This window comes from Oncorhynchus clarkii, chromosome 31, assembly GCF_045791955.1.
Source record: "Oncorhynchus clarkii lewisi isolate Uvic-CL-2024 chromosome 31, UVic_Ocla_1.0, whole genome shotgun sequence".
NCBI classification, from domain to species: domain Eukaryota; kingdom Metazoa; phylum Chordata; class Actinopteri; order Salmoniformes; family Salmonidae; genus Oncorhynchus; species Oncorhynchus clarkii.
In genome coordinates, this window is record NC_092177.1 from 3,964,904 (window position 1) to 3,979,471 (window position 14,568).

Here is a 14,568-nt window from a genome sequence, read left to right on the forward strand (position 1 = left end):
TGTAGAGGTGGCAGCGTAGTCTAGTGGTTAGAGTGTAGAGGTGGCAGCGTAGCCTAGTGGTTAGAGTGTAGAGGTGGCAGCGTAGCCTAGTGGTTAGAGTGTAGAGGTGGCAGGTAGCCTAGTGGTTAGAGTGTAGAGGTGGCAGCGTAGCCTAGTGGTTAGAGTGTAGAGGTGGCAGCGTAGCCTAGTGGTTAGAGTGTAGAGGTGGCAGGTAGCCTAGTGGTTAGAGTGTAGAGGTGGCAGCGTAGCCTAGTAGTTAGAGTGTAGAGGTGGCAGGGTAGCCTAGTGGTTAGAGTGTAGAGGTGGCAGCGTAGCCTAGTGGTTAGAGTGTAGAGGTGGCAGCGTAGCCTAGTGGTTAGAGTGTAGAGGTGGCAGGTAGCCTAGTGGTTAGAGTGTAGAGGTGGCAGCGTAGCCTAGTGGTTAGAGTGTAGAGGTGGCAGCGTAGCCTAGTGGTTAGAGTGTAGAGGTGGCAGCGTAGCCTAGTGGTTAGAGTGTAGAGGTGGCAGGTAGCCTAGTGGTTAGAGTGTAGAGGTGGCAGGTAGCCTAGTGGTTAGAGTGTAGAGGTGGCAGCGTAGCCTAGTGGTTAGAGTGTAGAGGAGCCAGGGTAGCCTAGTGGTTAGAGTGTAGAGGTGGCAGGTAGCCTAGTGGTTAGAGTGTAGAGGTGGCAGCGTAGCCTAGTGGTTAGAGTGTAGAGGTGGCAGCGTAGCCTAGTGGTTAGAGTGTAGAGGTGGCAGCGTAGCCTAGTGGTTAGAGTGTAGAGGTGGCAGCGTAGCCTAGTGGTTAGAGTGTAGAGGTGGCAGCGTAGCCTAGTGGTTAGAGTGTAGAGGTGGCAGCGTAGCCTAGTGATTAGAGTGTAGAGGTGGCAGCATAGCCTAGTGGTTAGAGTGTAGAGGTGGCAGCGTAGCCTAGTGATTAGAGTGTAGAGGTGGCAGCATAGCCTAGTGGTTAGAGTGTAGAGGTGGCAGGTAGCCTAGTGGTTAGAGTGTAGAGGTGGCAGCGTAGCCTAGTGGTTAGAGTGTAGAGGTGGCAGGTAGCCTAGTGGTTAGAGTGTAGAGGTGGCAGGTAGCCTAGTGGTTAGAGTGTAGAGGTGGCAGCGTAGCCTAGTGGTTAGAGTGTAGAGGTGGCAGCGTAGCCTAGTGGTTAGAGTGTAGAGGTGGCAGGTAGCCTAGTGGTTAGAGTGTAGAGGTGGCAGCGTAGCCTAGTGGTTAGAGTGTAGAGGTGGCAGCATAGCCTAGTGGTTAGAGTGTAGAGGTGGCAGCATAGCCTAGTGGTTAGAGTGTAGAGGTGGCAGCGTAGCCTAGTGGTTAGAGTGTAGAGGTGGCAGCGTAGCCTAGTGGTTAGAGTGTAGAGGTGGCAGGTAGCCTAGTGGTTAGAGTGTAGAGGTGGCAGCGTAGTCTAGTGGTTAGAGTGTAGAGGTGGCAGGTAGCCTTGTGGTTAGAGTGTAGAGGTGGCAGCGTAGCCTAGTGGTTAGAGTGTAGAGGTGGCAGGTAGCCTAGTGGTTAGAGTGTAGAGGTGGCAGCGTAGTCTAGTGGTTAGAGTGTAGAGGTGGCAGGTAGCCTAGTGGTTAGAGTGTAGAGGTGGCAGGTAGCCTAGTGGTTAGAGTGTAGAGGTGGCAGGTAGCCTAGTGGTTAGAGTGTAGAGGTGGCAGCGTAGCCTAGTGGTTAGAGTGTAGAGGTGGCAGCGTAGCCTAGTGGTTAGAGTGTAGAGGTGGCAGCGTAGCCTAGTGGTTAGAGTGTAGAGGTGGCAGGGTAGCCTAGTGGTTAGAGTGTAGAGGTGGCAGGTAGCCTAGTGGTTAGAGTGTAGAGGTGGCAGCGTAGCCTAGTGGTTAGAGTGTAGAGGTGGCAGCGTAGCCTAGTGGTTAGAGTGTAGAGGTGGCAGCGTAGCCTAGTGGTTAGAGTGTAGAGGTGGCAGCGTAGCCTAGTGGTTAGAGTGTAGAGGTGGCAGCGTAGCCTAGTGGTTAGAGCGTTGGACTTGTAACCGAAAGGTTGCAAGATCGAATCCCCTCGCTAACAAGGTAAAAATCTGTCGTTCTGCCCCTAAACATGGCAGTTTAATTTTTTTTAACCTTTTATTTAACTAGGCAAGTCAGTTAAGAACAAATTCGTATTTTCAATGACGGCCTAGGAACAGTGGGTTAACTGGTCTAGGAACAGTGGGGTTAACTGGTCTAGGAACAGTGGGGTTAACTGGTCTAGGAACAGTGGGTTAACTGGTCTAGGAACAGTGGGTTAACTGGTCTAGGAACAGTGGGTTAACTGGTCTAGGAACAGTGGGTTAACTGGCCTAGGAACAGTGGGTTAACTGGTCTAGGAACAGTGGGTTAACTGGTCTAGGAACAGTGGTTTAACCAGTGGGTTAACTGGTCTAGGAACAGTGGGTTAACTGGTCTAGGAACAGTGGGTTAACTGGTCTAGGAACAGTGGGTTAACTGGTTTAGGAACAGTGGGTTAACTGGTTTAGGAACAGTGGGTTCCTAGGCCGTCATTGAAAATAAGAATTTGTTCTTAACTGACTTGCCTAGTTAAATAAAAGGTCAAACATTTTTTTTTATCTATTTTTGGTTGCATGTACCTTTTATATGGAAGTACATACCGACGGTAACAGGAGTGTTGGATTCAGGGTTAAACTTTGAACATTGTTACACTCAGAAGTATAGGAACATTAGTTTACATAAGAGACAAGGAGCTGCTAAGTGCAGGGGAAACAGTTGATGTGACACTACTGATAAGGGGAGAAACTGGTAAAAGGCTCGTATCACTCAGTTCCCTGCTTAGCAAGAATGATGTCATGTTTAGCGATAAGGAGGAGACTCCACCTAAAGTGGGGAATGAATAACACCACAGGGGGAAGCCATGTTTTTGTTCTGAATTAATAATAATAATGAATCATCTGTAACGACCCTTTGGGAAGAATTCAACTTGGTTAAGCTTCTCTGGTGTCCGTGAGTTATTTACTCTGATAGAACATAACATGAGAAATGACGATAGTTGCCGGTGAGTTTCAATCAGATACTGGTTCAGCTAGCTAAGCTCTATATGATGTGAAGTCTTACCACTGGGAAGGGCAGGTGGGAGGTGAAGTCTTACCACTGAGAAGGAGGGCATCTCCTGGTGCAGAGGCTCCTGAGGGAGGTACTGGAGGGGGACAGAGGGAGGCATCACTGTTGGGTGGTGGTGACTCGAGGCAGGGTAAGAGAACGTTCCTAATGGATGCTGGTCCCCCCTGAGGTCCACTTCATTCTCTACCCTATGGAGAGGCTGAGGGGAGAGGGAATGAGTGTGAGGGAACTAAAACAGTCAGGTTTCATACATTCTAACTCATTCCTTTTTAATTCATGAGGATCAACTACTATACAGAATGTGCATTCAGAAAGTACCACTGAAAGCAATAGAAGTATTTGGTTCATACATTCTAAATGAATCCTAAGCATTACATGGGCTTGCTCCTACCTATCTTTCTGATTTGGTCCTGACATGGGCTTGCTCCTACCTATCTTTCTGATTTGGTCCTGACATGGGCTTGCTCCTACCTATCTTTCTGATTTGGTCCTGACATGGGCTTGCTACTACCGATCTTTCCGATTTGGTCCTGCCGTACATACCTACATGTACGCTATGGTCAGAAGACGCAGGCCTCCTAATTGTCCCTAGAATTTCTAAGCAAACAGCTGGAGGCAGGGCTTTCTCCTATAGAGCTCCATTTTTATGGAACGGTCTGCCTACCCATGTGAGAGACGCAGACTCGGTCTCAACCTTTAAGTCTTTACTGAAGACTCATCTCTTCAGTGGGTCATATGATTGAGTGTAGTTTGGCCCAGGAGTGTGAAGGTGAACGGAAAGGCTCCGAACCGCCCTTGCTGTCTCTGCCTGGCCGGTTCCCCTCTTTCCACTGGGATTCTCTGCCTCTAACCCTATTACAGGGGCTGAGTCACTGGCTTACTGGGGCTCTCTCATGCCGTCCCTGGGAGGGGTGCGTCACTTGAGTCACTGACGTGATCATCCTGTCTGGATTGGCGCCCCCCCTTGGGTTGTGCCTGGCAGAGATCTTTGGCCTTATCTCGGCCTTGTCTCAGGATGGTAAGTTGGTGGTTGAAGATATCCCTCTACTGGTGTGGGGGCTGTGCTTTGGCAAAGTGGGTGGGGTTATATCCTGCCTGGTTGGCCCTGTCCGGGGGTATCGTCGGACGGGGCCACAGTGTCTCCCGATCCCTCCTGCCTCAGCCTCCAGTATTTATGCCTCGGGGGGCTAGGGTCAGTCTGTTATATCTGGAGTATTTCTCCTGTGTGAATTTAACGCTCACTCACTCACTCACTCAGCCCTAGAACCATGCCTCATGACTACCTGGCTTCCTTGCTGTCCCCAATCAACTACTGTGTACGTGTACTAGATGACGTGAGGCGTACTTCTAAATGTTATTTGTAACGGACAGGGGTCCCGTCACAATGCCTATTCCTTACATCAGGCAAAACTACGGCCTGCGTTGGGGGGGGGGGACACCCCACGGTCTTGAACGTCTCCAACTTGATAGAAAGTATGCAGAAGTTGTAATAGATTTTATTTGCACAGTGCCTTCGGGAAAGTATTCACACCCCTTGACTTTTACCAAATGTTGTGCTGTAGCCTCAATTTAACATTTATTAAAATGAGATGTATCACTGGCCTACACGCAATTTCCCACAATGTCAAAGTGGAATTGTGTTTTTAGAAACTTTTTTTAAAATGAATTACAAATAAAATGAAATGTCTTGAGTCAATAATTATTCAACCCCCTTTGCTGTAGCAAGTCTTAATACGTTCAGGAGTAAAAATGTGCTTAACAAGTCACAAAATAAGTTGCATGGACTCACTGTGTGCAACAACAGTGTTTAATATTTTTTGAATGACTACCTTATCGCTGTACCCCCACACATACAGATAATTGTAAGGTCCCTCAATCAAGTAGTGAATATCCAACAACAGATTCAACCACAAAGACCAGGGAGGTTTTCCAATGCCTTGCAAAGAGTGGCACTTATTGGTATATGCATAAAAAAATGTTTTTAAAGCAGACATTGAATATCCCTTTGTGCATGGTGAAGATATTACACATTGGTATCAATACACCCAGTCACTACAAAGACACAGGCGTCCCCCTAACTCAGTTGCCGGAGAGGAAGGAAACCGCTCAGGAATTTCACCACGAGGCCAATGGTGACAAACAAACCTAAAAAAGGTCACCCCCCAGTCAATCCTGATCTGTTTTTTTTACACATCAACCCTCCAATTAATGTCAACACAAGTGTTAGTCTCATGTTTCATGAAATTACATTTTTTTAAATCCCAGAAATGCTCCATACGCACAAAGCTTAATTCACTCACATTTTGTGCACACATTTGTTTACATCCCTGTTAGGGAGCTTTTCTCCTTTGTCAAGATAATCCATCCACCTGACAGGTGTGGCATATCAAGAAGCTGATTAAACAGCATGATCATTACACAGATGCACCTTGTGCTGGGGCCACTTAAATGTGCAGTTTTGTCACAACACAATGCCACAGATGTCTCAAGTTGAGGGAGCGTGCAATTGGCATGCTGACTGAAGGAATGTCCACCAGGGCAGTTGCAAAAGATTTTAAAGTTAATTTCTCTGCCATATTCAGCCTCCAACATCATTTTAGAGAAGTTGGCAGTACATCCAACTGACCTCACAGCCACAGACCGCGTGTAACCACGCTACACCAGGACCTCCACATCCGGCTTCTTCACCTGCGGGATCGTCTGAGACGAGCCACCCGGACAGCTGATGAAACTGTGGGTTTGCAAAACTGAAAGAATTTCTTCAGTAACTGTCAGAAACCATGTCAGGGATGCTCATCTGTGTATTCGTCGTCCTCACCAGGGTCATGACCTTACGGCAGTTCGACGTTGTAACCCACTTCGGTGGGTAAAATGATCACCTTCGATGGCCACTGGCACGCTGGAGAAGTGAGCGCCTCAAGGATTAATCCCGGTTTCAACTGTACCAGGCAGATGGCCGACAGCGTGTACGGCGTCGTGTGGGCAAGCGGTTTGCGGCGGTTTGCTGATGTCAACATTGTGAACAGAGCGCCCCATGGTGGCTGTGGGGTTATGGTAATGGGCAGGTATAAGCTACGGACAACAAACACAACTGCATTTTATCGATGGCAATTTGAATGCACAGAGATACCCGTGACGAGATGCTGAGGCCCATTGTCGAGCCATTCATCCACCGCCATCGCCTCATGTTTCAGCATTTATAATGTCACAATGCCCCATGCCCCATGTCACAATTCCTGGTAGCTGAAAATATCCCAGTTCTTTCACGGCCTGAATACACACCAGACGTGTCACCCATTGAGCAGGTTTGGGATGCTCTGGATCGACGTGTACAACAGCGTGTTCCAGTTCCCGCCAATATTCAACAACTTCACACAGCCATTGAAGAGGAGTGGGGACAACATTCCACAGGCCACAATCAACAGCCTGATCAACTCTATGCGAAGGAGATGTGTCTCACTGCATGAGGCAAACGGTGGTCATAGGAGATAGCGACTGGTTTCCTGATCCACCCCCACTACCTTTCTTTTAAGGTATCTGTGACAACCGGATGCATATCTGCAGTGGCTGAGCTCCTACTATGGAAAAGCCAGAGAAAACGAGACACCTTGAAGAGACCGTGCCGCCTTCCTGCCCCCGGACTTTCCCTATTTGACCACCTCACTCAGACGACCACTCAAGCCATGATCTTTCTAATGGACTGTCCATCATGTTGGTTTTTCTAAATGACATATATTGTGTTGTTACTTTAAAGCGCTTTGAGATTTTTTTATGTAATGAATAACACTATAAAACAAGTGTAATAATTGATTATTACTTTTGACCAGAACCCCATAGGGCCCTGGTCTAAAGTAGTGCACTATATAGGGAATAGGGCCCTGGTCTAAAGTAGTGCACTATATAGGGAATAGGGCCCTGGTCTAAAGTAGTGCACTATATAGGGAATAGGGCCCTGGTCTATAGTAGTGCACTATATAGGGAATAGGGCCCTGGTCTAAAGTAGTGCACTATATAGGGAATAGGGCTCTGGTCTATAGTAGTGCGCTATATAGGGAATAGGGCCCTGGTCTAAAGTAGTGCACTATATAGGGAATAGGGCCCTGGTCTAAAGTAGTGCACTATATAGGGAATAGGGCCCTGGTCTAAAGTAGTGCACTATATAGGGAATAGGGCCCTGGTCTAAAGTAGTGCACTATATAGGGAATAGGGCTCTGGTCTAAAGTAGTGCACTATATAGGGAATAGGGCCCTGGTCTAAAGTAGTGCACTATATAGGGAATAGGGCCCTGGTCTAAAGTAGTGCACTATATAGGGAATAGGGCTCTGGTCTAAAGTAGTGCACTATATAGGGAATAGGGCCCTGGTCTAAAGTAGTGCACTATATAGGGAATAGGGCCCTGGTCTAAAGTAGTGCACTATATAGGGAATAGGGCCCTGGTCTAAAGTAGTGCACTATATAGGGAATAGGGCCCTGGTCTAAAGTAGTGCACTATATAGGGAATAGGGCCCTGGTCTAAAGTAGTGCACTATATAGGGAATAGGGCCCTGGTCTAAAGTAGTGTGCTATATAGGGAATAGGGCCCTGGTCTAAAGTAGTGCACTATATAGGGAATAGGGCTCTGGTCTATAGTAGTGCGCTATATAGGGAATAGGGCCCTGGTCTAAAGTAGTGCACTATATAGGCAATAGGGCCCTGGTCTAAAGTAGTGCACTATATAGGGAATAGGGCCCTGGTCTAAAGTAGTGCACTAAATAGGGAATAGGGCCCTGGTCTAAAGTAGTGCACTAAATAGGGTGGAGGGAGCCATTTGGGACTCAGAAGGAGGGGTACTCACCATGCGTGGGTGCTGCCTCTGGAGAGGGAGGAACTGGCTGAGAGGAGTGAGGTGAGGAGGCTGGTGGGGTGGCGGCCCCGGGGGGTTGGGGTGTAATATAAAATGTTCGCTGGAGATCAGGGGTGGGAAAGCTTGGTAAGACACTGGCAAATGCTGCATTGTACAGGCTTGGATGAGCTAGAAAAATAGAGAGAGAGAGAGAGAGAGAGAAAAAACAGACAGAACACACTGTTAAAAACACAAATGGTAGTAATAAACAGTGATTAACCATACAGAACAAGACTGGCAGGGCCGTACCGCAAGAAACCAATTCTACACAAGTCAAAGCAATAAGAAAATAATAATCTATGAATTGTTTATTACATTTGTTTATTTTATTTTACCTTTATTTTAACTAGGCAAGTCAGTTTAAGAACAAATTCTTATTTACAATGACGGCCTCCCGGAGAACGGTGGGTTGCCTGCCTCGTTCAGGGGGCAGAAAGACAGATGTTTACCTTGTCGGTTCTATGAGTATTACCAGCCAAATACGGCCAATCCTGACTCTACACAAACACCTGAGCAGGAATGAATATGTCCACAGCACAGATGCAATGATGTGCTGCTAAACAGCATGAGAAAGAAGCAGTGTTGGTAGGGGTGCTACATCGACAGTGAGCACGACTGAAGTGGTATAGTGTGTTGACAGTGGGTATGGTGTGTAGGTAGCGGTGTGTTAACAGTGGGTATGGTGTGTTAACAGTGGGTATGGTGTGTAGGTAGAGGTGTGTTAACAGTGGGTATGGTGTGTTAACAGTGGGTATGGTGTGTAGGTAGCGGTGTGTTAACAGTGGGTATGGTGTGTTAACAGTGGGTATGGTGTGTTGACAGTGGGTATGGTGTGTTAACAGTGGGTATGGTGTGTTGACAGTGGGTATGGTGTGTTAACAGTGGGTATGGTGTGTAGGTAGCGGTGTGTTGACAGTGGGTATGGTGTTTTAACAGTGGGTATGGTGCGTAGGAAGTGGTGTGTTGACAGCGGGTATGGTGTGTAGGTAGAGGTGTGTTAACAGTGGGTATGGTGTGTAGGTAGAGGTGTTTTAACAGTGGGTATGGTGTTTTAACAGTGGGTATGGTGTTTTAACAGTGGGTATGGTGTGTTGACAGTGGGTATGGTGTGTTAACAGTGGGTATGGTGTGTTAACAGCGGGTATGGTGTGTAGGTAGCGGTGTGTTAACAGTGGGTATGGTGTGTAGGTAGAGGTGTTTTAACAGCGGGTATGGTGTGTAGGTAGAGGTGTGTTAACAGTGGGTATGGTGTGTAGGTAGAGGTGTGTTAACAGTGGGTATGGTGTGTTAACAGTGGGTATGGTGTGTTGACAGTGGGTATGGTGTGTAGGTAGCGGTGTGTTAACAGTGGTATGGTGTGTTAACATTGGGTATGGTGTGTTAACAGTGGGTATGGTGTGTAGGTAGTGGTGTGTTTACAGTGGGTATGGTGTGTTAACAGTGGGTATGGTGTGTAGGTAGTGGTGTGTTTACAGTGGGTATGGTGTGTAGGTAGCGGTGTGTTGACAGTGGGTATGGTGTGTTAACAGCGGGTATGGTGTGTAGGTAGCGGTGTGTTTACAGTGGGTATGGTGTGTAGGTAGCGGTGTTTTAACAGTGGGTATGGTGTTTTAACAGTGGGTATGGTGTGTTAACAGTGGGTATGGTGTGTTAACAGTGGGTATGGTGTGTTAACAGTGGGTATGGTGTGTTAACAGCGGGTATGGTGTGTTGACAGTGGGTATGGTGTGTTAACAGTGGGTATGGTGTGTTAACAGTGGGTATGGTGTGTTAACAGTGGGTATGGTGTGTTAACAGTGGGTATGGTGTGTTAACAGCGGGTATGGTGTGTTAACAGTGGGTATGGTGTGTTAACAGCGGGTATGGTGTGTAGGTAGCGGTGTGTTGACAGTGGGTATGGTGTGTTAACAGTGGGTATGGTGTGTTAACAGCGGGTATGGTGTGTTGACAGTGGGTATGGTGTTTTAACAGTGGGTATGGTGTGTTAACAGTGGGTATGGTGTGTTAACAGTGGGTATGGTGTGTTAACAGCGGGTATGGTGTGTAGGTAGCGGTGTTTTAACAGTGGGTATGGTGTGTTAACAGTGGGTATGGTGCGTAGGAAGAGGTGTGTTAACAGTGGGTATGGTGTGTTAACAGTGGGTATGGTGTGTAGGAAGAGGTGTGTTAACAGTGGGTATGGTGCGTAGGAAGAGGTGTGTTAACAGTGGGTATGGTGCGTAGGAAGAGGTGTGTTAACAGTGGGTATGGTGCGTAGGAAGAGGTGTGTTAACAGTGGGTATGGTGTGTTAACAGTGGGTATGGTGTGTAGGAAGAGGTGTGTTAACAGTGGGTATGGTGTGTAGGAAGAGGTGTGTTAACAGTGGGTATGGTGTGTAGGAAGAGGTGTGTTAACAGTGGGTATGGTGTGTTAACAGTGGGTATGGTGTGTAGGAAGAGGTGTGTTAACAGTGGGTATGGTGTGTAGGAAGAGGTGTGTTAACAGTGGGTACAGTGTGTTAACAGTGGGTATGGTGTGTAGGTAGCGGTGTTTTAACAGTGGGTATGGTGTGTTAACAGTGGGTATGGTGCGTAGGAAGAGGTGTGTTAACAGTGGGTATGGTGCGTAGGAATAGGTGTGTTAACAGTGGGTATGGTGCGTAGGAAGAGGTGTGTTAACAGTGGGTATGGTGTGTAGGTAGCGGTGTGTTAACAGTGGGTACGGTGTGTTAACAGTGGGTATGGTGTGTAGGTAGCGGTGTGTTAACAGTGGGTATGGTGTGTAGGTAGAGGTGTGTTAACAGTGGGTATGGTGTGTAGGTAGTGGTGTGTTAACAGTGGGTATGGTGTGTAGGAAGAGGTGTGTTAACAGTGGGTATGGTGTGTTGCTGACATGGACGTCACTGACATTCCAGCTCTTCCTTTTCAAACTCACAGGAGGAGGAAGGCAGCAGAGCAGAGAGAGCTGTCCGCTGAACATTACCGAGCATGCTGGGAGCTGCTGACTGTTGCACCCTGGGAGAGGTTGCCCGGTGTGGATGGGGAAACCGTGCGTCGTCACCGTGGTAACAGTGTAAGAGATCGGAACGGATTCCTGGTGCATCTTGGTACAAGAGAGAAAACAGTAATTCAGACCATTTTTTTTTTTAAAGTCTAATTTTGAAGACTGTTCTGCGTATCACATCGGTTCTTTCTCCAAAAAGCTCACGGTACCATAGAACCTAATGGACGGCATAAATACCCCCACATCCGGCCCTGATCTTAACCCAGCGAATTTCAAATTAGCTAGACTACAACAGACACTGTGATAGTAATGAAAAAGGGGCCTGAGGCCCATCCCGGACATCACCTTTTCAATCTTCAGTCCCCCCACTACTACAGCGATGTGTACCTACGCACCTGGTCGTGTACATCCACCATGATGGGGCTCTGTTGATGCTGAGGTGGGTGTGCGGCAGGGTGGAGCATGCGGCTGTACTGTCTGGCTTCATCTAAAAGAACCCGCTGATGTTGCTGGGAGAAGAGAGGGTGGTGGAAGTTCTCATCCTGGAGCGAGGAGTCGTGCAGTACGACCGGTCGGTCTCGACTCCCCCACTGTCGTCTCACTGGCGGGCTGCAGGAACATCAAGTGAGCACATCCATGATACAACAGGCATACCATGCATTGTATGAAATTCTGTTTAGGGTATACTTAGATTAAAAGGCAAAGTAATGTTGTTTTGTTTTTTACATTTAATTTGTTTTCTTTATGAACATTAGAAGTTAGAGATGTTTAGTGGGGGAAAAAGGTTCCGAAACAACAGCTAGAATCCAAAGGTCGCCTTTAAGGATTTTTTTTGTTCCGGAACCACAAGTAAGCATGAAACATCCAGAAGACCGTGCGTGGACAATTAACACGATCCGTTTAGGATGTAAAGTTGAAGTCGGAACTTTACATACACCTGAGCCAAATATATTTAAAAATTAGTTTTTTTTTTTCACAATTCATCCAAGAAACAATTCCCCGTCTTAGGTCAGGTAGGATCACCACTTTATTTTAAGAATGTGAAATGTCAGAATAATAGTAGAGAGAATGATTTATTTCAGCTTTTATTTCTTTCATCACATTCCCAGTGGGTCAGAAGTTTACATACACTCAATTAGTATTTGGTAGCATTGCCTTTAAATTGTTTGACTCGGGTAAAACTTTTTGGGTAACCTTCCACAAGCTTCCCACAATACGTTGGGTGAATTTTGGCCCATTCCACCTGACAGAGCTGGTGTAACTGAGTCAGGTTTGTCGTCCTCCTTGCTCGCACACGCTTTTTCAGTTCTGCCCTCAAATTTTCTATAGGATTGAGGTCAGGGCTTTGTGATGGCCACTCCAATACCTTGACTTTGTTGTCCTTAAGCCATTGTGCCACAACTTTGGAAGTATGCTTGGGGTCATTGTCCTTTTGGAAGACCCATTTGCGACCAAGCTTTAACTTCCTGACTGATGTCTTGAGATGTTGCTTCAATATATCCACATAATTTTCCTCCCTCATGATGCCATTTATTTTATGAAGTAGACCAGACCCTCCTGCAGCAAAGCACCCCCTCAACATGATGCTGCCACCCCCGTGCTTCACGGTTGGGATGGTGTTCTCAGCCTGCAAGCCTCCCCCTTTTTCCTCCAAACATAACGATGGTCATTATGGCCAAACAGTTCTATTTTTGTTTCATCAGACCAGAGGACATTTCTCAAAAAAGTACGATCTTTGTCCCCATGTGCAGTTGCAAACCGTTGCCTGGCTTTTTTATGGCGGTTTTGGAGCAGTGGCTTCTTCCTTGCTGAGTGGCCTTTCAGGTTATGTCGATATAGGACTCGTTTTTACTGTGGATATAGATACTTTTGTACCCGTTTCCTCCAGCATCTTCACATGGTCCTTTGTTGTTGTTCTGGGATTGATTTGCACTCTCCGCACCAAAGTACATTCATCTCTAGGAGACAGAATGCGTCTCCTTCCTGAGCGGTATGACGGCTGCGTGGTCCCATGGTGTTTATACTTGCGTACTATTGTTTGTACAGATGACCGTGGTACCTTCAGGCGTTTGGAAATTTCTCCCAAGGATGAACCAGACTTGTGGAGGTCTACAATTCGTTATCTGAGGTCTTTTTATTTTTTTATTTTTTTTATTTCACCTTTATTTAACCAGGTAGGCTAGTTGAGAACACCTTTATTTAACCAGGTAGGCTAGTTGAGAACACCTTTATTTAACCAGGTAGGCCAGTTGAGAACACCTTTATTTAACCAGGTAGGCCAGTTGAGAACACCTTTATTTAACCAGGTAGGCCAGTTGAGAACACCTTTATTTAACCAGGTAGGCCAGTTGAGAACACCTTTATTTAACCAGGTAGGCCAGTTGAGAACACCTTTATTTAACCAGGTAGGCTAGTTGAGAACACCTTTATTTAACCAGGTAGGCCAGTTGAGAACACCTTTATTTAACCAGGTAGGCTAGTTGAGAACACCTTTATTTAACCAGGTAGGCCAGTTGAGAACACCTTTATTTAACCAGGTAGGCTAGTTGAGAACACCTTTATTTAACCAGGTAGGCTAGTTGAGAACACCTTTATTTAACCAGGTAGGCCAGTTGAGAACACCTTTATTTAACCAGGTAGGCTAGTTGAGAACACCTTTATTTAACCAGGTAGGCTAGTTGAGAACACCTTTATTTAACCAGGTAGGCTAGTTGAGAACACCTTTATTTAACCAGGTAGGCCAGTTGAGAACACCTTTATTTAACCAGGTAGGCTAGTTGAGAACAAGTTCTCATTTGCAACTGCGACCTGGCCAAGATAAAGCATAGCAGTGTGAACAGACAACACAGAGTTACACATGGAGTAAACAATTAACAAGTCAATAAAACAGTAGAAAAAAAAGGGGGAGTCTATATACAATGTGTGCAAAAGGCATGAGGAGGTAGGTGAATAATTACAATTTTGCAGATTAACACTGGAGTGATAAATGATCAGATGGTTATGTACAGGTAGAGATATTGGTGTGCAAAAGAGCAGAAAAGTAAATAAATAAAAACAGTATGGGGATGAGGTAGGTGAAAATGGGTGGGCTATTTACCAATAGACTATGTACAGCTGCAGTGATCGGTTAGCTGCTCAGATAGCTGATGTTTGAAGTTGGTGAGGGAGATAAAAGTCTCCAACTTCAGCGATTTTTGCAATTCGTTCCAGTCACAGGCAGCAGAGTACTGGAACGAAAGGCGGCCAAATGAGGTGTTGGCTTTAGGGATGATCAGTGATATACACCTGCTGGAGCGCGTGCTACGGATGGGTGTTGCCATCGTGACCAGTGAGCTGAGATAAGGCGGAGCTTTACCTAGCATGGACTTGTAGATGACCTGGAGCCAGTGGGTCTGGCGACGAATATGTAGCGAGGGCCAGCCGACTAGAGCATACAGGTCGCAGTGGTGGGTGGTATAAGGTGCTTTAGTGACAAAACGGATGGCACTGTGATAGACTGCATCCAGTTTGCTGAGTAGGGTGAGTAGGGTGTTGGAAGCCATTTTGTAGATGACATCGCCGAAGTCGAGGATCGGTAGGATAGTCAGTTTTACTAGGGTAAGCTTGGCGGCGTGAGTGAAGGAGGCTTTGTTGCGGAATAGAAAG

General features: G+C 46.7%; 1 protein-coding gene across 6 annotated transcripts in view; it reads right to left on the reverse strand.

Annotated features, from left to right (window-relative positions):
- Positions 1-14,568, reverse strand: part of LOC139390780 (RING finger protein 44-like) — a 54,870-nt gene that overhangs the window by 19,094 nt on the left and 21,208 nt on the right. For 5 of the 6 annotated variants that reach the window (XM_071138148.1, XM_071138145.1, XM_071138146.1 and 2 more), the window contains 4 exons: positions 11,319-11,532; positions 10,855-11,022; positions 7,893-8,069; positions 3,087-3,257 (listed from right to left, as the gene is read on the reverse strand). In XM_071138148.1, coding sequence (XP_070994249.1) covers positions 3,087-3,257; positions 7,893-8,069; positions 10,855-11,022; positions 11,319-11,387 — 585 coding nt within the window. In that variant the 5' untranslated portion in view covers positions 11,388-11,532. The remainder of the gene's footprint in view (positions 1-3,086; positions 3,258-7,892; positions 8,070-10,854; positions 11,023-11,318; positions 11,533-14,568) is intronic. The other variant, XM_071138147.1, reaches the window with a different exon arrangement.